The 23,812-nt window shown below is 41.8% G+C and overlaps 1 protein-coding gene across 2 annotated transcripts; it reads right to left on the minus strand.

The window, feature by feature from the left end:
* Positions 1-178: 178 nt before the first annotated feature.
* Positions 179-18,125, minus strand: UTP14A (UTP14A small subunit processome component). Of its 2 annotated transcripts, XM_069462972.1 has the most exons (15): positions 18,055-18,125; positions 16,957-17,032; positions 15,763-15,833; positions 15,125-15,189; positions 13,095-13,237; positions 12,633-12,788; positions 8,589-8,708; positions 8,396-8,490; positions 7,661-7,784; positions 7,491-7,568; positions 6,092-6,479; positions 3,831-4,231; positions 2,924-3,117; positions 2,695-2,794; positions 179-606 (listed from the first exon to the last, which is right to left on the minus strand). In XM_069462972.1, exons 1-15 carry the CDS (start codon positions 18,078-18,080, stop codon positions 337-339), a joined length of 2,307 nt encoding a protein of 768 aa, XP_069319073.1. In that variant the 5' UTR covers positions 18,081-18,125; the 3' UTR covers positions 179-336. The 2 variants fall into 2 exon arrangements, with proteins under 2 accessions (XP_069319073.1, XP_069319074.1); XM_069462973.1 differs by lacking the exon at positions 12,633-12,788.
* Between the last annotated feature and the right edge of the window lie 5,687 nt (positions 18,126-23,812).

Genomic DNA, 23,812 nt, shown 5'->3' on the forward strand with positions numbered 1-23,812 from the left:
CTAGGGTAAATTTTCTCCATTCTGATTTAGGACCAACTGCATAATCCTTGGTAAGAAAATGGGGCGGGGGGGCCCTGACAAATACAATTCAAGAAACGCAAGGCTGGAGCATCCAAAGGTGTATTACTTGAAGAAAATGATTCAACTGGGGGACAACACAGAACACGCTGTAGTTAAATAGATAAAAATGCATTTATTTCTAAAATGTAGCTTAACAACACCCACAGTGTGCTAAGCCAGTTTTGGAATTCATCCTGCAGCAGAATAAAACTGGGCCAAACCAGGAGTAATCAGGGCTCCTGGTCCCAGGCATCAAGATGTCACTCTTCCAGCAACTTAATCTATAGAGTTTTTCAGCTGTTTTTTGTGATGTGCAGAGAGCCGTTTTGGATTCCTCTGTAGGACAGAGAGGTCCGACCTTGAGGAAGACCGGTAGCCCACATTCTCTGCTTTTATGGGCTTAATGACATGGCCTGCCTTGGTGACAATCTTGGGAGTAGTCAGTTTTTGGAAGGCCCTCTGGGTGTTCCATGTAGATCCTATAGGGGTCTGGATGGTCCTTTCAAATTGCCGATGGTGGGTGAATGGATATGGGAGCACTCGTACCTGGAAAGGAAGGGAGAGTGATTTGGTGTGAGCCAGGCCTACAGTGCAGTTATATACTCTAATGGCAACTCCAGTCAGGTACTGTTTTGGTTGAGGTCCTACAAGATGACTGCCAGTGAGTGAAGCTACTGAGACGTCAAGGCATCCCAGTGCTCCCAGCTAACCTTAGGAGTCCCGATGTGCTTGAGGACATATAGGAGTAAAGGGGCCTAAATTAACTCAGGAACCCCCTGGGTTTACCTAACAATTTGTGATTAAAAAACCACCCTGACACTACCCCTGTCTAGCTACAGTAGCTCCAAGGCTGCCGTGCCAGAGTGAGTTTTCCTATTTAACACCATGACTGCAGAAGCACCCAGGCCTTTGTGTATCCCTGTGGATTTTATGACCCTTCTACCCTCTTCATTTTCCCAATCCCTTCCTAACCTCTCCTTGATACATATGACTGATGTTTTAAGGAACCCAAAAATACACTCTGAATCCTGAACTCTACCAAGTTGTCATGCTTAGCTTCATCCTTTTTGGCATCACAGAATGCAGAGCTGGAAGACCCCAGATACTGGCAATGGTCATCTCCCTTGGCCTCAATATTTGGCTTAGAGAGAAGGGAAGTGATTTATGGAAGTAAATTAGGAGCAGCACGGGAGAACCGAACCGAGGGCTCCTGTTTCCTTGCCTGGTACTCTTCTGTACTCCACTACATTGCCACCTTCAGACATTTAAACAATCTTTAAACAGTTCCCCAATGGCCAAAGGAGGAAAAACACATAAGGAAAAAAAAAGGGTGGGGGGAGTTAAAATCAGTAGTCTTTGGAGATATTCAATGGAACAGTCAAGAGAAGCTGAGTACTATCTGGTGGTCCTGGTTGTAGTGAAGGAACAGATTCTCTTTAGGTTAAGGGAATGTCTTATTTGGGTTGATGGCTAGATCAATGCATGTCACCCAGGGGAAGAGGAAAAAAACCACCTGGACAAAGTATTTAGTCTCAGGAGTTTCCCCACCACCCCACTTTGAAGCACTTTATTCTACTGCATGTTGGAACTTGCAACATATGGCTTATTAAAAAGATGAGGAAAATCAAGGGAGAGTTTTGAAAACCTGTTAGTTCGCTGTGACTGTATTAAAGAACTAATAGATAAGACTCCTGAAAGGGAAGGGTGATCTTTATTGAGGTCCACACCTTACCTACCACCTGGAATCCTGGCCTGTCAAAGCACCCTTTTCCCCTCTCCCTTATCCCCTAACTGCCTATTTTTTAGTTATATATAATATCCTCAATTGGGATTGCAGTGGTTATAATTCAATTTCTGCAGCGATTGGTTCACAAAGTAAGATCAAATAGAGTATTATGGTTATTGAAATGTGTATTTTTTCACCTCTGTTCTGTACCCAGTTAAATAGTTCTTTTTTCTTTCCAATATTATACTGGCTGGGGACAGATCTCAGAATAGAAGGGACCATAAAGGTCTAGTCTAATCTCATTCTTGAGTCCCCTTTACACATGCTCAAACCCCAGAGCAGCCCTGAATCCTGCCTCTCCTCTAACTTCTACTTTATGTGACTCCACTTAACAGCCTTATATTATACTTGAAGACCATGATCATGCTCAAATTTTCTTTTCTATTATAAACATCCCTAGCTTATTATCAAATGACACAATTTAAAATCCTTCCACTCTCCAGAACAAGTACCAGTTTGTCTTCATTTTTCCTAAGACGCAGCTCAAACCTTATAGCCCCCGTTTGAGCATTACCTTGACTATAAATACAAGCCTGCAGAATGGTGATTCTTACTGTGATAAGAGCTAATTGCACCAGAATTATCTGGTGTACTAGTTGAAAATGCAGATTTGGGAGCCTTACTATTGCTGCAAATATTATCCTTTAAGTCTAAACCTTCTTCCCAGTCAGTAATTAAAACAACATAGCCTATCTGGAATTATTAATCTCACAGCCAGTGAAAACAATAGATTTGATTCTGTGGTCAAGATCACACATCCCTCTTGACCACAGATCACTAGAATACTCCTTTCAAGCAAGAGAGCCAGGCGGTAAAGAGAGTAGGCAGCTAAAGAGCTAAGTCCCCACCTGATGAGCTGCTGCGTGGATGTTGCGCTTCTCATTGATAATCACATTTGGCAAATTCTTGTCTTTTCTTGGAGGACCCTCAGGGGCTTTTATGAGAAACCTGGAAAGCAAAACAGCAGGATGTCTGACTAGGAGCATTAAGGACTTGATCAAAAGGGCAGGGAGGACACTTAAGGGCAAAGTGGGAGAATCTGGTGCCTTTCTGACAGGCTTTCTTCCTTGCTCTTACCGGCGTCTTTTCTTGGCACTGGGCCTCAGGCCCACACCACCCCACTCGCCCCAGCCAGGTAGCGTCAGGTCCACGTCCTGCGGCTTACTCGCCTCCACAGCTTCCCTCTTCTCTTTCAAGAAGTCTCTGATGACATCATCCCCAGCAAAAGCTTCCTTTATCATCTGCTTTTGGTCTCTCTCCGCTTCATCTTCCTGGGAAGAAACAAGAACGAGAACTACAAGCTTGCCTTATGAGCCATAGTTCACCGCAAGCACGCTTGAATTTTAGGTCGTGACATTTTGGCGCCCCCTAGGGGGAAGTGCCAAACAATGATGGTCTTGCAATATAAACCAATTGGTAGCCAATCACGCTCTAATTTTCTTCTCTCTAGGGTAAATATCCCTAGCTCATTATCATATGACACAATTTTAAACTTTTCAGTGAGGAAGCTGCAGGGTAGAGGAAAGAATGGACTGTGTTAGTAGCAGGAATTCCAAGTGGCCTGGCCGGAATGTGGGCTTCCTCTAGCTTATGTCCCCGAAAAGACAGGCATTTTAGCAGTTTCAATTACGTAATTAGGGAGTCCTGGGCCATATCAGATCCCACTGAGTAAAACTTTGGCAATAGCTCAAGAACTCACGTTGAGTTGTCCTGCCTGGGGTCTGGTCAGAGCTCTGAGTTACTCCCTCTTTCCTCAGAGGGCAGTTTTAGAGCCACTTCAAGATTTACGTATATGGGGGCCATGGCAGCACCCATATATTTGCATCTATTAAAAATGTCACTAGGACCAGCCTGGCCCTGCACTATTCTGGATGTCTCAATTACTGAAAAGCAAAACAAAGCTTCACCACTCCTTGCGCAAGGAGGATACTTTCCGCACCAGATCTGATCCCCCACAATGGCCCACGACCCTGGCTCTGCTCACCAACTCCTCTATTGTTGTGGGAACTGCCAAAGACTTCACGGAAGGAGATTTTGTGGTTAGGAGGTTCTGTAGGTCAATCATTTGCTCCTTCTTTTTCTTCTTAGGGGCATCAGTCTGATTATTTGGGTTCTTCTTCAACTGATGCCCTTCTAACACAGGTCTGGGAAGCTCCTTATTTTGAAGACATCCTTCTTTCTCCAGCTCTTCTAGCTCTTCCAGAGTCTGTACTCTCTCTGGCCTCTGCAGCAATAGAGGTTCTTCTTCTTCCAGGGCAGGTACCTCTCTCTGGACCTGGGGAACAGTCCCCACTGAACTTGCTTTTTGCTTCCTGGACTGATGGTTTTCCTTGAGTTTCTGAGACAGTGTTCTCAATTCAAATAGCACCTCCCGGCTGATAGAATCTGGGGGGAAAAATGGAAGCTGTCAGAAAAGGAGGTTTGCAAGTTCCTTTGTCAATGAGCACGTGTTGAGCACCCACTGGGTGCACTAGATACCACATAAGACATTCTAACAAGGACAAATGGGGAAGAGAAGATTCTGCATGCTGGATCTCCTGGAGAGTTCACTAATCATTACCAGAGTTTAGTAGTTTAAAGTAACATGTTGGGAAGCAGACGTCCTGGGTCCTATTCCCAGCTTCACCAATGACTCACTGTATAACTGGGACTGTGGCTTAAATTTTCCTGTACGGTAAACCCTGCTTGGGAAGATTGCCCCAAGTTCCAAATTTAAAAAAAGCCATTTTAACATGTGGCCTCTGAATATGCTTTACTGCTTATAAAAACCTTATCTAGGATTGTTTTATCTTGACTCAAGAATCCCCACTCCATATCTTAAGGCAGTATTTCATAATCTGCTGTGGCCAAGTCAAGAACAGATGAAGTAGCTGCTTTCTAATAGTGGATGTAGCTTGCACTTTCCAGTCACTGGCACCATCTGAGCAAATACCACTAAGTCTCGACAGCCTGAAGGGAAACATGGCAGCGGCAGACTTCTAACGTGTCCTTTGTACTGACACAAGTTGCCTTCATTCCCACGTTGATCCTGCTCTCTAAGCTTTGGCTTGAAGCCATTGCAGCTCCTCAGATCTGGCCTTTGGACAAATACACATTTATTTCTCAAGAATCAAGTTTTGCTTCTTTTGATTGGAGTCCACGACTTCTCACTATTTTAGGACACCCTTTTTCAGAAGGTTTGGGAAAATTCTATTTATTTATTATCCAGAAATCCAAATCCACCTTTCATACTACAACCAACTGCTCTACACATTTAGCTAGATGGCCAGTTAAGAGGGCTCAGGAAGATGCTGCTAGGGTCCTGTGATTGTATATGGACTGCCCCACAATCTCAGCCTACAGTGCTACTTTCCAAAATCCTCTCAGAAGTGGCTACTTGTAACTATTAATCCCAGGAATCTTTAGCTGAAACCATTAAGGTCCCTACAACACATTCTAAATGACAGGACTTTTAAAATAAATTTTCACCATGTAAAAACAGATTTTTGCTGTCATCTAAATGCATTCCTATATGAAATCAAACCAGACCTGAGAATCTGTCCAGATAGCCAGGTGATTTCTGAATGTAGGTAGTCTTCTAAGCAGGCTTCATAATATCCTGGTTTATTCCCAGAATGGGAGCTCTCTGACCAATCTCAAGGATGCTAACATCATTAACACAAAATCTCTTCAAATAACAGGTAGAAAACATACAAATAGAGTCTGACCATGGGGTTATAATTCTAATTTGCCAGGTAGCCTATGGAGCCATTCACTCCTGTAAAGTCTCACTCCACAGACACATATAAACTAGCATTAAGAACTGTAAAAAAAAGCCACTCCTACTTACAAACAAAAAACTCCAGCAATTTGAAGAAGTTTTATAATGTCTCAAAATCCACCTATGTCTATAGGTGTGAACGGATTTTCAGATTTGCCATCCCACCATAGGCACTTCTCTCTGGTTTATAGGTACCAGGAATGCTAACTCATGCCCTTACTTTGAGGATGGTTATGTCTTTCTGAAGGCCGTAAGCCCCCAAGAGCAGAAAATGTGTCTGAATGAACACACAGCACAGCCATGCAGATGACTGCTTATTAAATACCTATTATTATGAATCGTAATTTCTCTTCAGGGACCCAGTGTACTCACTCTTGAAAGTCCCCAGGGCCTAATCTCTATGCAGCATGTGTGGGTGGACACTTTTCTCTCACAGTCCATCCATAGCACTATGAAATTCTCCCTTCCATTTTATCACAGCTCACCTTTTGTTTCTTGACTGCCCACTGACTCAGCATCCTGGTTGAGCTCGGACCTTTTTCTAAGAGATCGCTTTTCCTCAAATTCTTTCAACAAAATTTCTTCCTCTGCCACCGGTCTTTCATCTCCCTCACTTTCAGAAACACTGTGGGCCAAAGGCTCTGGCAGTTGTTCAGGGTCCTCCTGAATTTCAGCCTCTTGTGCATCACTGGTGCAACTCCTGAGCATCCAGGGATTTGGTCCATCTGCATTCATCTGTGCTTCATGCATTGCATCAGGGATGAGTTCCTCCACTTCTGTGCCTCCCTCTTCTTCCTCATTCTCTGAGGCTACCTGGAGTTTCTGCGTCAGTTCTTTGTTCTTGGCCAGTTGTTCCTGCATAGCTTGTCGAGCCTGGAGAAAGCATGAGGGCCTTGTCATTAGTAATCACACTAACACCTTTCCTCGTCCATTTCTTTCTTCTTCCTTTTTTTTTTTATTTTTTAAAGAGACAGAGTCTCTTTCTGTCACCCAGGCTGGAGTTCAGTGGCACCATCATAGCTCACTGCAGCCTCAATCTCCTAGGCTCAAAGAATTCTTCCACCTCAGTCTCTCAAGTAGCTAGGACTATAGGTGTGTGCCACCATGCCCAGCTAGCCCGGTACATGTCTCAAAGTTGCTTCCTCTTGATTTGACAAGTATTTCTTACTGGTATATTTACTGTTTCAACTGCACATACACTACTGTGTTAGTAGCTATGGAATAAAATGGAAGACAATTTCTTTTTTTTTTTTTTTCTTCTTTTGAGACAGAGTCTCACTCTGTTGCCCGGGCTAGAGTGCCGTGGCGTCAGCCTAGCTCACAGCAACCTCAAACTCCTGGGCTCAAGTGATCCTTTTGCCTCAGCCTCCCGAGTAGCTGGGACTACAGGCATGCGCCACCATGCCCAGCTAATTTTTTCTATATATTTTTAGTTGTCCAGCTAATTTCTTTCTATTTTTAGTAGAGATGCAGTCTCGCTCTTGCTCAGGCTGGCCTCGAACTCCTGAGCTCAAACGACCCTCCCACCTCCGCCTCCCAGAGTGCTAGGATTACATGCGTGAGCCACCGCACCCGGCCTGGAAGACAAATTCTTTGCCCTCAAGGAACCAACATGTAAAACAAATTTTTTTTTTAAAAAAAAGCTCCTTTCCACTTTACTGGACTTGCCTTCAATGCTGTTTCCCTTTCATCTCTCCTTTTCCACCTTGTTCCTGGTCATTTTCCTCTCTGCCTTAGAGATTTTTCTGATGCCTTTTTAGATGCCTGGTTTTCCATCCATCCTCATGGCTCTTCCCCAACTCTGCTTCTGCTAGCATCCTTATGGACTGATTTTCCTTTCTTTCCTCCAATGCAAAATCTTCTGTCACCCTGATGGTCTCTTACCTCCAGGTCGTATTTGGCCATAATTGCCTTTGACTTGGCCCATTTCCCACTGTTCTGGTGCTTAAGGCTCATTCGCTCCTGGAAAGAGAAGACAGTTTGAGATCCTTAGCACCTTCCAGGGAAAGTTGGTTCAAAGGGGTGGGGGTGAGAGGGCCAAGAGACAGTCTCACCATCATTCTGGCCTTTTCAATTTTTTCCAGTTCTTCCAAAGCTGCAGTTGGGTTGACCTTTTGCAGCTGCTCAAACTCTTTTAGGGCTTCCTTAGCCTTTGCTTTCTTCATGATTCTGTGATACCTACAGGGTAAGAGGGGCAGGAGGGAAGAGTTTAGAGGTTTAGCTAAAGCACTGATGCCACAGCACAAGTGCCCATGCTACCCAAGGGGTTTCCCCAAGCAGGGGGCTAGAATGGACATCATAAAGCTAGCTGGCTGTAGGGAGCCAGTTTGGGACCTGAGATAACGGGCAGGACTGTTGGTACCTGCCGTCCCCAGGGGCAGACGTCTGCAGGGTAAAGAGTCCCTTCTCCTTCTATAGCCGAAAGGAGGAGTAGAACAAATTTCAAAGAGGGAAAAAGGCAGGAAGGAAGCCCTACTGGCTTCAACATCTGTGGAAGAGCTTATTCTGCAGAACTACTCCATGATAAGGGGAAACGGAGAGAAAGTAATTAAACAATCCTCTTTTTGGCAAAACCAAGAATGAAAGCCAAAGCCAGAGGAGAGCGCATTACTTAATCAGGCAAAACTACATGAAGTTGGCTTGAGGGAAAAAAAGGTTAGTCATTCCTATTTTGGACCTCTTCTACATGACCCTAGTTATCACATGAAAGGTTCTCTCCTAAGAATTTATGACTAGCCACATCACTTTCTTCCACGGAACCCAAGGCCAGTTCATAGGGGCCTCCTTACTTTTTGCTTTTGATTTTCTTCTCTCTTCGAGCCCTGGCTTCATAGTAGGACTGTAGAGCCCTGGCCCTCTGAAGCTCTGCTCGGCGCATCTTTGCCTACAACGCATGAAGGACATTTACAGGCTGGGCTGTGAGGGCAAATGCTGGGAGAAGCACAGCATGCCTGGGTATGTCCAAGGGCCTGTGACACTTACCTCTTCCAGGCTCATGGCTTTGAGAGAGGCCTTTTCCACAGGAGTCAGTAAAGGGTCTGTCACTGGCTGCTTGTTCTTATGGAGAAGGTTAAAAATTTCCTGCTCCAGCGGAGTTCTTGCCTTAAGGAGGTAACAAAACATTCTAAGTCTTAAGCCATGCTCTTACAGCTCTCTCTCTACATTCCGATGACTGTCTAATTTATGACGCTATAATTGGAATCAGTAACTGGATAGGATTGGCTGTTACAGTAAAAGAAGGGCGTTCTGGTCTTGCTGTTCAGCTGTGTAAATAAAGCCTTATTTTATTCTCATTTAAGACAACTTCAGCAAGGGAATTCTGAGGCTACTCTCTAATATTACTGAGGAGGACCACTCTTGTGTTCAGGTTACCAATATATGTAAAATAGAATTTCATTCTCTTAAGAATCTAAGCAGGATGATGCCCTTAAAGTAAATGCTGGCATGACAGGGAACAGCAGTACCAGACTGTAACAGTTTTGACAGTCAAAACAATTCTTATATTGTAATGTATATTTGAAGCTCACATTACCCTATAGATAGGAAATCTCAGATTCACATCATAAGCCTCCATTTAAGAATATTTCTAGAGGGAAGGGGAGGTTAGATCTTAAGACAAACATTATTTGCCATTGATGGTATAGCCAGGAAACAGATCTACACAATGTCTCACAGGGGAACCCCCACTTTTTCAAACCACAGCCAATTGCTACTAATCATGTATGTGTATATTCCTGGTGTCATTAATTACTGTTGAAAGGAAACAAGGAAAACAGCATTCTTTGGCGCATTCTACAAATTTAGTTTATGGCAGGGTATGTGTTTTAATTTCCTGAGCACAAAAGGACACTGCCTAAAAAAAATATGACCTTTATGTAATTAGCCTGCTTCCTGGCAATTCAGACTCTCATTTTCTAACTTTGGCTCCAATTCCTTGGTTTCTAGCTGATTTTGCATGCTAGGCAGTGTATGTATATATGAAATGAATGAAATGTGAACCAGTTATTTCACATGTCCACAAAAGCCCTCGTTTGGTGCTTGACTGATATTGTAAGAATGGCTAAAATAATCAGGCCGATCATGCCACAGTCCACTCAGGCAAGGCACAAAGACAGCCCTAGGCAACAGAGCCAGTTTCAAACCTCACACACATATTATGTGTGGTTTTCCTCAATAGCCATATACATCATGGTCAGTATTAAACTTACAGATATCTGGACAAATGCATAAACACACATCATCACACATTACATGGTGCTATTGATTTAAACATAAACCTATTCTACTGAATAGTAAAGGTGCATGTTCTTCCATTTTTTGGATTTGCAATAGTGATCAATCACAGGGTACACAGTGATTTATATTACAATGTTGTAATCTCCCTTCAATTCAATTTACAAACATTTATTGATCACAGCTACATTCCAGGCACTTGTGTGGGGTGCTAGGAATACACAATTGATTAAGATAGTTCCTGTCCTCATAGAGCTCATGGTCTTTCAGAGCAAAGAGACACATACAGCACTAACAACATAACATAACGGGTTAAATGTTATTTTACAGGAGGAAGAACCATCAATTATTATTAGGAGGTAGGTTAGGCTTGGGGGAAGAAAGTGACTTTTTGAATTGGCCTTGAGGCCTAAGTACAATTCTATGAGAAGGAAAAAAAATCCACAGAGATGAGCACTAAGCAAAAACACAGATACAGGGAAATGAATGTATGTAAGAGAACAATGTGTTGTCCAGTGTAGCTAAAATGCTAGGTGCTTTTATTTTATTCTTCCCCAAACACAGTCCTCATCAGATAACAAGATTTGCTTTATTTTTTTTAAAGCCTGAAATTCAATTTATTCAAATTTTAACAAAACTAGCTTGTATATCCTGGTTAGATTAGGTCCAACAGGTGTCTTCACCATTGTTTCATAGCCTTTAAAATGCTTTGCCACAAATCTACAAACTCCAGCAGGAGCACGCAGCATTTTCTAGCAATGGAACCCCACCCCACCTTTGTGAGGGCTTATTTAGAGACTAAGGTTTTGAGAACACTTTGAGAAATGCCGGTGTAGACAGACAATGGAAAGGAGAAAGGGGGTGGAAGAAGCTACCTTACATCATTTCTAGCACTTTGCAGTTTACAAATGCATTCTCATGTATTATCCCATTTAATTCTTCACAGCTAGAGTCAAATCAAATCTTAGGAAGCTGGACCAAAACTATAGCCAGACTTTTTTGATTCTCAATCTCCAGAAATCCTAGTACAGTATATACTAGTCCTTGGGACTTTGCACTCTAAGTTATAAAGAGAGAACTGGGAGTTGCTAGCCACAAAGCACCCCCTGAACTAAGCATTTCTTTATTTCTCTGTGCCACATTGGCATAATTTTTCAAAAATAAATCTTAGAATGAATAAATGGTACAGTATATTCAATATATAGCATCTGGCCCCATTATGTCTTGAAGAAGTTGTGTCATTCTTAGTGACACAAGAATCATCTTTAATAACACCATCTCATCTTTAATAACAAACTTGGTATTTTCCTTCTATCTCAAAGATTACACTGTCATCTGGAAAAAACAAGGTACAGAACAGTGGTAGTAGCATACTACCATTTTTTGATTTAAAAAGGAGGTAAACATGAATACATAAATAAAACTTTTAAGTCAACAACAACAGTAAAAAGCTTATGACTGGTTACTTCTGGGTGAGTATGGGGATAGAAATGACCAGATGGGGCACAGGGGTGGGGTCAGACTTTTCACTACATAATTTCTAATGCCTTTTAGTTTTGAATCCTACAAATTATATTACCTCTTAATTTTTTTTCCTAAAGTCTCCCTTCATTCTGCAGCCACACTTTAAACCTGATCTCTTTTTCATGTGGAAAAGGAAGTCTCCTAGAAAGAGAATGGTAGTGACTTCAACAGCAATATCAGAAACAGAGCTTATCCCCTTAATAAGTAACTACTTGCTCAATTTCTAGCTATTGTGGCAAGCAATGTTTATTTTAATTAGCTTTAACGACGAGTTCAACTTTTCAACACATAAGACGCCGTCATTCCTGGATTTTTAGAAAGCACAGAGAAGCATAAAGACGGCATCTATTCATGGCTCGGGCATTGCTGTTTTTCACTATTATTTAAGACAGAGCATCCCATTATAGACTCCATACCAATGGTGTATTGGAAAAGTAGGCTAGCTGTTCTAAAGCAGTCATTCATAGACCAAAAATTGAGACTTTAGGGACCAACACATAGGATGACCAACTTTTAATTTTGCCAAGAGCATAACTACCATTCCACCCCCAACCCCATCATTTACTACCACCATAATTTCATAAAAGAACATATCAACATCATTCAAATAGAAAGGATAACCTCATAATAAAGAAGAGCTGGCAACATTTGGTGGGTACCAAACAAACATACTCCCAGTTACCCTTTTGCTTCATATGGAATAAAAACTTTGTCAGGGGTCAGTGTTTGGGAAACCCAGTTCTAAAATATCATTCCCCCCTGCCCCTTGCAGCTCAGAGTCATTATGAGTTACTTGCTAAAGTTCTAGTCATTACTAGCAACACATTATATTTTAGCGTGGTATTCCTTTACAAGCAGACTTTGGGTTCTGTTGCTTATATACCTTAAGGCATCATTAATGCTACCCAGTTCCCAATTTTCCTAGGATTAGAATGTGGCTTTAAGTGCTTTTTAAAAACTGGAGTATAAGAAAGAAAACATTGTTATGTTCCCTATATATTGGCAATCAGATGTTTTAACACAAAAACATGGAAATAGCCAAGTACCGTATACTAAAAGCAGATGAAAAATGACTACAGAGCTCCTGCGTATTTCATGACTGACGATGAAGATATGTTACCCAACTTTCTCCCTTTCTGACCACTAAGCTAAGATGACTTAAGCTGAGATTTAGGCTTAACATGTCCAATCAAATCAACTGCAGGCTCTGAAATCTCGAAGTTGCAAAATCTCTCCTTTCAAGGTTCAGTTTCATTTTGTTGTACTCACCTTCCAGCCACTGAGCACATGTTCAATGGGAGCAAAGGCTGGCTGCTCCTTCTCCAGGGGAAAAACCAGCTGCTCTGCTTGCCGGTTCTTCAGAACAATAGGATCCCATTTGGAGAGGACTTGTGAGGTTTTATTGAATGCAACTTCTCTGTGGATCTGAAGCAGGCAAAGTCCACAAAAGGAAAGAGCCACAAGATTAAGCATCAAATGCAAAGCACTAACAAGAATTAGAGTCAATGTTTCTTAGCCCAAAAAAGAATCAGGATGTTAGAGATTACCTCTTGCTTCTCAGGACTGCATTTCCCCCTAGATTATTTTTAATTTAATCCATGATGGGGAAATCACAACTTCCCCTCCCCCCATTTTTCTGGCCTTTTCCCTCTTGCTCTTGTATTACTCTATTTTCCCTTGTCAATTCAACTTCTTCCCTTTAGTGGACGGACCACTTTCTCTGTAACTCACCCGTTCAACCTCTTCTTTGTTAAGGGGTAACTCCACAGTCTTCTTTGATTTGACTCTATTCAGTTGCTTTTTCACAGTGGCCAATGAGGATGAAGTTTTAATAGGCTCAAGCAGATCTGCAAGGACCAGCTTTTCTCCTGATCCTATAGAAAGGCCAAACTTTCCGGTCAGACTGAGAAGTAGGGCAAAATCTCAATATAATGTAGGGAGTATCCTCAGTAGAAAACGCTGGTAGATCAGCAAATGTGCAGGGAAGCAAGAATAATTCTCTTACTTCAATCTCCTATTCCTAACCATGGTGACACCATCACTCTCCTACGTTCACCCGTAAATGTTTTGGGGGGTAGAAGAAGAAAAACATTTATTCAAAAAAAGTCATTTGCTTTTCTCCTGGTTTTTCTGCTTCCACTCTTGTCATACCGTAATTCATTCTTAACATAGCAGCCAAAGTAATCTTTTGAAAATATAAACCACAGCATGTCATGATCCTGCTGAAAATCCCCCAATGACTCCTCATGGTACCTGGAATCTCCTCAACCTAAAGGACATAGCTCTATGGGATCTGGTCCCCATTTGCCCCTCCAACTTCATGTCATTCCCCACCCTCTACTATGCTCTCGAGTCACATGGGCCTTCCTCCTATTCTTCCAACATGCTGTGCTGTTTCTTCCTAAGGGCCTTTGCACTTCCCTGGACTGAAATGCATTCCCCTATTTTTGCATGGTTGACTTTGTTACTCAGATCTCAAATTTTGCTTCTTCATGGACCTTTCATGACCAATCAATCTAAACTAGCCACTTAGTCACTTTATTGCATCATCTTGTTTTATTCTTCTTTTTTTTTTTGGAGACAGGGTCTCACTCTATTGGCCAGGCTAGAGTGCAGTGGTATCATCATAGCTCACTGCAACCTCACACTCCTGGGTTCAAACGATCCTCCAGCCTCTGCCTCCCAAGTAGCCGAGGCTACAGGTGCGTGCCACCATGCCTGGCTAATTTTTCTATTTTCTGTAGAGACAGGGTCTTGTGCTTTCTCAGGCTGGTCTTGAACTCCTGACCTCAAGCAATCCTCCTGCCTTGGTCTCCCAAAGTGCTAGGATGCATCATTTTGTTTTAATTCACTGATTGTCTCCCCTCATCAGAATGTAAGCCCTCTGAGATTATGTCTTATTCTTCACTGTAGCCTTCGTATCTAGAACAATTACTGATACGTAGTAGAAGTACAATATATATCTGAATGAATATGCTTGGAATAAATACACTGTTACTTGCTCTGAGAGGCTATACCAGTAGTTACTACAAACACAAAACCCATTCCAGCTGCCTAAGTTGTGAAGAGGGTGAAAAAGACTTGGTATTAGCTTAAAATCCCAACTCTGCCACACTTATTAGAGCATGTATTCTTCACATGGGTGATTTTTCACCACTCCCCAGGGGTAGAAATTGGTTTGGGGTGGGGAGGGGTTGGAAAAAATTCTCAAAGCTTTGTGTCCCTCCAAAGCTCAACACTGTCCAACAAAATCTTATTCTTTAGTATTCGATTTCATGGGGTAGAGGGGAGGCAGGGGGTGGGAAGCAGCAGAGAATAAAAATGTCTAAAGAAAAAAAGGTTGAGAAACACTGTACTAGGTGATGGCCCTTAAGTAACTTGACCTCTGAGCTCCACCTGAAGAAAACATCTGCTTGTCTTAACTCAAAGCATTTTGAGAGAACTGAAATAAAAATGAAATTGTGCACACTAAAGAGCTATACAAATATGAAGTATGACTAAGCTAGTAAGAGGCAGCCTCTATCCCAGAAGTATTTCATCAAGCTCCATAGGTCAAGAACATAGCATTCTAGGCTTTCTTTGAGAAATGGAAGAAATTCAAGGGCACTTCACTACCCTTCTTCACCCACCCTCCTTGGTACATATGGTATGAGTCATTAACCACATCAAAGACAGCTCCTGCGAGGCGGGGGTGAGGTGACTACTGAGCTTCTGGAACTGCACAAGCTCCATGTATAGATATCTTCCTTTGTTCAACTTACCTTCAGAACTGACATTGAACTCTGACACTTTCAGACTAGCCTCAGATCTCTCAGCCAATTTCCGCCTGGAATTAGGCAAAACAACACAATAGGAATGGGTAGATTTTTGCAGGAGAACAAACACTTCTCAAACAAGGCTTCAGTTTTTTGTATTTCTCTCCTAGGGTCAGGTTTTGTCACGAAGCAACCAGGAAATCTATTTCTAATCTGGACTCGGTAGTCTAACCCTCATCTCTTCTCTTTATGTAGACTCAGCCCCTCAAGAACACAAGGTAATACAAGGTAGGCATAGAGGAAAACATATTGGACTTGGATTCAAACATGTGAATCTGCCATTACGAGCCAGGTGACCTTGGGGGTAAGTCAATTAACTTATTCCCATTCTCCAATGGGAAAAAGTAATGCCTACTCAATGCTTCAAAAGATTGTAAGTGTGAATTAAGTGAGAATTCAAAAGCATGAAGGCCTAACACAGTAACAGCAGTAAGGATAATAATAGCTAACAATTATATAACGCTGACTATTTGCCAAGCACTGGTATTAAGAACTTTATACTAGGCACTCATTAAATGTTAGCTGGAGAATAAGTCCCATGGAATCAGCTAGTTATAACCTGCCCAAACTGATGGGAATGTTACCTATTCTTTCCACCAAGGGAACTGATTGTTTCCAGAAGCTTTTGATGCTTTCTCTCTCCATCACTGTCCCCCTAGACACAGAAAAGGAAAAACCGTCAGAATAATGAGGGGAGGGAAAAGACAACATGGAAATTGAGGCCCACATAAAATCTCTCATTCTTTTGGTCAGTGGAGAATGGGGAAATCAGATGAGGTCTGGTGTGCAGGCATTCTAGCTCAAACTGAAAGAATAGCTTCAAAATCCAAACTCTCTCATTGTAAGAAACATAGACCCTTAGTAACTTGGGAGCTAATGTCATGCCTCTGTCCTAACTTGTTTTGGGACAAAAAGGGCCAAGAATGATGTTTCTGTATAGTATAGTGTGATGTGACACAAAACCCCTAACATATAGTATAAATCATGGCCACAATCACCAAGGTGGCCTTTCTAGAGAAAACAACTGGGCTGGGTGTGGTGGCTCATGCCTGTAATCATAGCACTCTGGGGGGGCCAAGGCAGGAGGATTGCTTGAGCTCAGAAGTTTGAAACCAGCCTGAGTAAAAGTAAGACCCTGTCTCTACTAAAAATAGAAAAAATTAGCTGAGGTGTGGTGGCACACCTGTAGTCCCAATTACTCAGGAGGCTGAGGCAGGAGGATGACTTGAGCCCAGGAGTTTGAGGTTGACGTGAGCTAGGCTGACGCCATGGCACTCTAGGCCCAGGTGACAGAGTGAGACTCTGTCTCCAAATTTAAAAAAAAAAAGGAAGAAAAAAGCAAACAAAAGCCCCCTCCTTGTTATTAAAACAGATATGCTGTATGCCCCCACCCAAGAAAAACCAATTTAAGTAGTTTTGTCAAGGGAATAAAGAGTTGGAATTCCTATAGCATCTACTGGAAATCCAGCTTAAAACATTTATATATATTTCAGTCAGATAATTAAATAACTCTTCACAGAAATCCAAACTTGGGAAATCACATAATGAGGACCATGTGTTTTGGCCTTATAAACTATACTTAACCAACTTGAGGACAGTGACTGTAACTTACAGACTTCAAATTTGCAAAGCACTTAATACTTATATATGAAATACTAAATAATTCTGTAATTTATTTGAGAGACGTGAACAAATATATACAATGTTACCACCTCTTTCCTTTACAGGAAGGTGCTGTCTACCCTACTTTTGAGGGCAGTTTAGCAGCTGTCACCCACCTCATCTTCACTGGCACTCAAGGGGTAGTCTTTTGGCAAATCCACTAGTTCTTCGTGTTGGCTCAAAGCCAGAAGGCTGTTAAAAGGCAACAGAGAAATAGTATCATCTGGAATAACTTTCTATTAAAACATTATAACTTTTAGTTCTCAGCACTAGAATAGCCCCATCTCTTAGAAGACGTACAAAGAAAACAGTGTGAATGCCTTTAGAAATTTGTCAAGACATTGAATTTAGACCGAAGTCAGACATTACCTCTAAGAGGTGAACAGTGGGTGGTGATAGCCCATACGAAAATGCCTGAAAAAGCTCTAACACTGCACTGATTGGCACTACATTTCCTATTGACCTCTGGGAAGCTATAAAAATGTCAAACTCTAGGTTTTAAGGTGGCAGAAGACGCTGTTGCTGGCCCTTGAGGTGGGGCAGTTTCACTATTATTATTTCTAAGCGTACTCCTACCCAAAAGTGTCACCTTGATCACTTGCTCCCAGGAATGGGGAAACAGGGAATTGGTCGAAAGCAGCTGAGTAAGCCATTTTTCTTGGGGTTTGCTCAGTAAGGTAGGTGCTTAAACTAAGGAGGTTAGTACCCACAAACAAATTATAATGTCTACTGTTACCTAACAGCACATATCGGTAGTTGCAAGGCAAACATTACTAAACGGACTAAATCTAGTTCGGGGAGGGGCATGAAATATCATGCGAAAACGTGGTGAATGACTTCAATCAGCAAAGGTTTCCAAGATGCGGGAGTTTATAACCACTGCACCGCCTGCGCATATAGTTAAAGCGGGCCGCGGCAGAGGCAGGAAAAGGAATCACGTGACGGGGAAAGTGAAACATATTAACTTAGCTAGAGTAAGAGAGGCAGCATCAGGACCAACGGAGATGCTGCTAAAAAGCTGAGGAGCGGAAGGAGCTAATTAAATTAAATTGAACGGGCTAGAAAGGATGGGTCACAGAAAAATGGTAACGAGTGGCGAAATCTTAGGAAAGGAGCCACCGTCGTCTGTTAAAAGGCAGCTCCCATTTCCCCAAACCTGGGGAACCCAGCCCTCAAGGAGACCCAGACCCCACCATCCTCTATTTATCCCTCACCTCTCCGCAGCTCGGTTCGCGCTCATCTCAACAGCCTGCTTGTCTCACATGGACCAAGAGCGGAAGCCGAAAGGAAAGCAATTTCCGTGCGGGCCGCAAAGCAGTTTCTGCTTCCGCCAATCGCGCGCGACAGGTGACGTCACTTCCGCTTCGTGCGGGGCGTGTCAGAAAGTAGAGCCATTTCGGGAGGGGCCTGCAGAAAACGGACAGAATGGAGATGAAAGGCCTGTTAGCGGGCGGGGCTGTGCTTTCCCCTCCGCAACTTTCTGGTGCGCCAGTGTCCGTCCTGTTGGTCCCCGGTTTCCACGCTGTCTAAAGTGAGTGAGCTTAGGGCGGTGTGCTGCGCTGTCAGGAACGGAGTCTGAGCTTTCGTTTGTCCCTGTCTAATCGAAAAAGAAAGACTCCGGTGCCCGTCTGTGTTCGACAACGTCCTGCAAGCCGGCCACCGGGCAGCTCAGGGCTTCATTGAACACGCTTGTTAAGTGGCCAGATTGTGCCTAGCCCCGGCAATTCGACGGTGAACAAAGCAAGTTTCCTCCCATTTTAAGGAAAAATGCCTTTTGATCCTGTGCCCCTTGTAATTGCAGCTCTATGTCCCTTCTTGCGTGACAAGATTTCATCCAGAAATGGGCTGTGCCAGTGGCTACACTTCCTCACTCCCATCAACTTCTATGAATTTTTTATCATTCTTTTTCTATTTAACAAAAAAATGCGTTGTGTGACGGGCGAGGGGGCGGCCACCTTTCTGGCTGCACCCCAAGAATTTTTTTCAACTAAAAAAATGTAGAAAAGTAATACATGAAAACTTTCTTGTTATTTATTCTTTCAAGGCATTCCCATTTTGCTTTTGCCCCACTATGCCACTGAAATTGTTCTGGACAAGATCGTCAGTGAGTCACTCCCAAAGTTGCTAAATAAAATGGATACTTCTCAGTCTTTGTCTTCCCATAACTTTGTGTGGGATTTAATAATGTTGATTTGTTTTCTTACTCATTAGGCCGGGAAATGTTTTTGACCATCTACTATGTGCCAGGTTTCTAGGCACTGGGGATACATTGGTGAACAAAACAGATATGTCCCATGGCTTCATAGAGCTTACTTTCTAGTGGGATTAAAGACAATTTTGTCCTAGCTGAAACTCCATCCTGGAATTTCATGACACCACTTCTGGTATCTTAACTTCTCTACTGGATACTTTTAATGTCTTATTCCCTAAATGATGATGTTCCCCTGAATTCTGCTCTTAGTCCTCTGTTCTGCATACTCGTCTTAAGTGAAATTGCCTTTAACAAATCTGTATGAGAACTCCAAAATCTACTCCTCTAGCCTAGATCTCTTTCTTAGGTTCCAGACTAGCGTCTCTGATTGCTTCCTGGCTATCCTTTTTGTCTCACAGGCACATCAAACATGAAATAACCATAATCTCTATCTTTTCCACCAGAGTTTTTCTCTTGAATTTCCCATTTCTATGAATGGCCTATCCACTACCCAGTATAAGGCTGCTGGCGGGCACCCTTCCCCTCCCTAATGGAAAAAGAAGAAGTCCCTCCTACTCCTCCATACCTGTCCTAAAGTTGAAACAGAGAAATTCCTCACTCTTCCCGCCGAAACCTTCCCTCCAGAGAAACTCTCATCCCCCACCCCTAAAAACGTATATAAGCCCACCCAGACTTCTGGGCGGGGCGGCTTCTCTGGTTCCACTCGTGGGACCATAAGGCTCGCCCCGGTCCCTCTCTTGGGACCCGTTACCTCCACCCAAGAGCGCCCCAATAAAGCCTCTTTACTTATCCCTTTCAACTCTGCTCGTCTTTTTTTCTCTGACACCGGCCACTCCGTTCTTAAAACCTTACACCCAGTTAGTCAAGTCAGAAGTCTGAGAGTCATCTTAGATTCCTCTTTTCCTCTCGTTCTACAGCTGTTCCCCCACATTGTCAGTTTTACCTCCTGACAATGTATCTCCCCACCTTTTCGTCATTATTGCCATTGTATAATAGTAGTTCTGACCTTTGCAGTTTCAAGCTTGTGGCATTGCAGCAATCTTATAGGAGAGGGGACCATTATAGCACATTGATGAAGAGCATGAGTTTTGACGCTAGACAATCTTAGCTCTGTCACTTACTAGCTTTGTGATTCTGGAAAAAGTCACTTAGCCTCCCTATCCCTTTGTTTTCTCATCTTTAAAATGAGGATGATGATAATACATTGGATAGTTGGGAGGACTAAATGAATTAATCTACATAAAACAGGAGAATAAATGGAAAAACCTTAGAATAGCACAGTTAGCCATCTGTATCCTTGGGATCCACATCTGCTGATTCAACCAACCAAAGATAGAAAATGTTTGAAAAATAAATAATACAACAACAAAAATAATACTGTATAATGATTATCTACATAATATTTACATTGTATTAGGTATTATAAGTAGAGATGACTTAAGGTATACAGGATGATGTGCATAGATTATATGCAAATACTATGCCATTTTTTATCAGGGACTTGAGCATCCACAGAGTTTGGTATGCACAGGGGTCCTGGAATCAATCCCTCTGGAATACTGATGGTTGACTGTACCTGTCACAGATTAAATGCTCAATAAATGTTAGCTATAATAATTTTTACTGGCCTTTTAGTCTTTAGTCTTGCTTCATACAATCATGTAAATTGGACCACATCATGCACCCACTTAAAAGATGCAAATAGACCCTTATGACTAAGAAAATAAAAATCTCTAGTCCTTGTCAACCTCTCCATCATCTTGGAATCGCTTGCCACTTCCCTCAGGGTACTCTAAATTATACTTTTATGGACAGATGATGTTTCCTTAATCTTATATAAAATACGAATAAAAGCATTTTAGAAAACAGTGACTTTTTATTGATCTATACTTAATCTAAGTAAAGACAGTGTGTTTGCTATGCAAATACAGCTTTGAGACAGATCTCCTAGGAACTCCCCCTTCACAGCATTAACCGGATTGCTGCCCCCTTTTCCTCTTAGGTAGAATTATGGAAGTCAATGCAATATTTTAGCTGAGACCTAAAGGCTGACAAGGAGCTAGCTTTGCAAAGAACTGAGGAAGAGTGTTCAGGGCGAGGCAAATAATGTGTACACAGGCCCTCAGGGTTGAGAAGAGCTAGATATATTTTAGCAACTGAAAAGCCAGTGTGGCTGGATCATGGTGCATAACAGAGAAGGATGGAGAGATGATGGTAGGGTTCAGGTCATATAGGGCCTTGTAGGCCATGGTGGAGTGTGAAATTTTCTATAATTATAAAATGAGCCACAAATAAAAGGTTATGTAGAGGGGTGACAATTTCAGTTTTAAGAAAATCATTTTGGTGGTTGTATGGAGAATGACTTGAAGGGAGGCAAGAGTGGAAGCAGGAAGACCAGTCAGGAAGCTATTGTGTAGCACAGCAGGCGATGGGGATGGCTTGGAATAGGGTGCTGGCTGTGGAGATAGTTATTGATGGGGGCCCACCAGAGGAATGTGGGAGGTAATGCAAAGAGAAAGATTATGCCTAAATTACTGGCTTGAACAAGTGAGTGGGTGGTAGACTATTTACTAAGATGGAGAAGACTAATGATGGAGGAAATAGATTTGGGGAATGAGACCAAATGTTTCAGTTTTGTATTTTTGAGGTTTGAGAGCTAAATACCCAAGTGGAGATATCAAGTTATGTAGTTGGTAATGGGAATTAATTGTGAAGGATAACTAGTTAAAAACACTTGATCTTGATTAAAGTAGTCAGTGATCATCAGTAAATAAAAATATACATCCCCCACAATTATGTTTATATTAATATTTCACAGTACTTAACATTTCACAAAAAGGATCCAGGCTCAGCCAAAACTTGCAACATGGCAACGATTATGATTTTACCATAAGTTTATAACTCTTTATGCCCTGCAGCATCTAACCTAGTCCTTGAACATAGTAGGGACTCAACAGGTACTTTTTGAATTAATAAGTGAATAAAATCATAAGGGTCCCATGCTATACTCATAAAAGATGCCTAATAATTTGTACACAATTTTAAAATTTAGCATTTTAAAAAAAATTTATTATGCTATTTAATTCTTTTTATTTCCTTGGAACTTCTTTCAAGAAAGCCATTTAATTCTTTTTAAATTAAACCTTCTATTTTGAGATATTTGTAGGTTCACATACAACTTAAGAAATGATACAGAGACATCCTGTGTATTCTTTACCCACTTTCCTCTAATGGTAACATCTGGCAAAACTCTAATACAGTATTACAGCCAAGATACTGATATTGATGTAGTCAACACACAGAAAAAACTCCATCACCACAAGGATCAGTCATGTTGCCTTTTTGTAGCACTTCTACTTCCCTCCCACCCATGCCTCCTCCTTAACTCCTGGCAACCGCTAATCTGTTCTCCATTTCTATAATAGAATTTTGTCATTTCAAGAATGTCATATAAATAGAATCATATAGGATGCACCTTCTTGAGATTGGGTTTTTTGACTGGACATTTATTTCAGGTTATTGTGTGTATCAATAGTTCGTTTTTTTTTTTTGGTTTTTTTTTTTGTTTTTTGCTTTTCAAGTGTACAATTCAATGTTTTTTTGTATATTCAGAGTTGTGCAACCACTACCACAGTAAATTTTAGAACATTTTCATCATCTCAAAAAGAAACCTCGTACCCTTTAGTCATTTACCCCAGTCCTTCTCCCTCCCAGCTCTACGCAACCATTTATCTATTTTCTGCTTTTACAGATTTGTCTATTCTGTACATTTCATATGAATGGAATCATATGTAGTATTTTGTGACTGGCTTCTTTTACTTAGCATAATTTTTCAAGGTCCGCTTACATTATAGCATGTATCAGTACTTCATTTCTTATTGCTGAATAATCTCCCATTGTATGGATGGACCACATTTTATTTATCCACTCATTGGTTGATGGACATTTGGGTTGTTTCCAATTTTTGGCTGCTATGAATAATGCTGCTACGAGCATTCATGTACAAAGTTTGGGTATGGACATGTTTTCATGTGGTTTAATTCTTACTGGTAAGTGAGATGGCAAGAATTATTATCTTCATTTTACAAACAAGGAAACTGGGGTTCAGAGGGGAGAGAGGATTTGTCCAAGGTCACATAGCTGGTAAGTGGCAGAGCCAGACAGCTTGAATCCTTAACTTCTGATTCTGACTTCAGTGTGCTTTCGCCTATATGACAGTGGATTCAAGCTAAACATAGTATGAACAGCTGTTGTTTCTCTTCACACCTCCATCTGTCACCCCAAACCTTAAGAAGATGTAAACCAAGGGGCTTAGAGTCAGTGGGGTACTGGAGCCAGCTCATATCAGGTCCCGAAAACTGACTGTCAAAATTTCAGGATCTTCATGAGCTGGTTGATTTCATGTTGAAATTGACCATGGTGGGAGTATTCACACCACAGAAACCAGCATGTTACAAATCAGCATTACCTCCCCCAACCCTCAGCCTGTTAAATATTTGTCGGTACATCACTGCTTACAATAAATGATTTTGAAGGTTATTTGAGCTGTGAAATGGTGGTTATCTATGTAATTTGTACACATTTGGCTGAAAGGATGCATCCTGTGCTCACTGAGAGCAACGTAAGTAAATAATGGTTAAGATACAACAGTCTTTAGAAACAACAGGAAGTCAATGTGCTGATCAAAAACTTCTGAGGATTTGGGAAGCCCAGGCAGGAGGATTGCTTGAGGCCAAGAGTTCATTCAAGACCAGACTGGG

The sequence above is a fragment of the Eulemur rufifrons genome, chromosome 30, assembly GCF_041146395.1.
Source record: "Eulemur rufifrons isolate Redbay chromosome 30, OSU_ERuf_1, whole genome shotgun sequence".
Classification (NCBI taxonomy): Eukaryota; Metazoa; Chordata; class Mammalia; order Primates; family Lemuridae; genus Eulemur; species Eulemur rufifrons.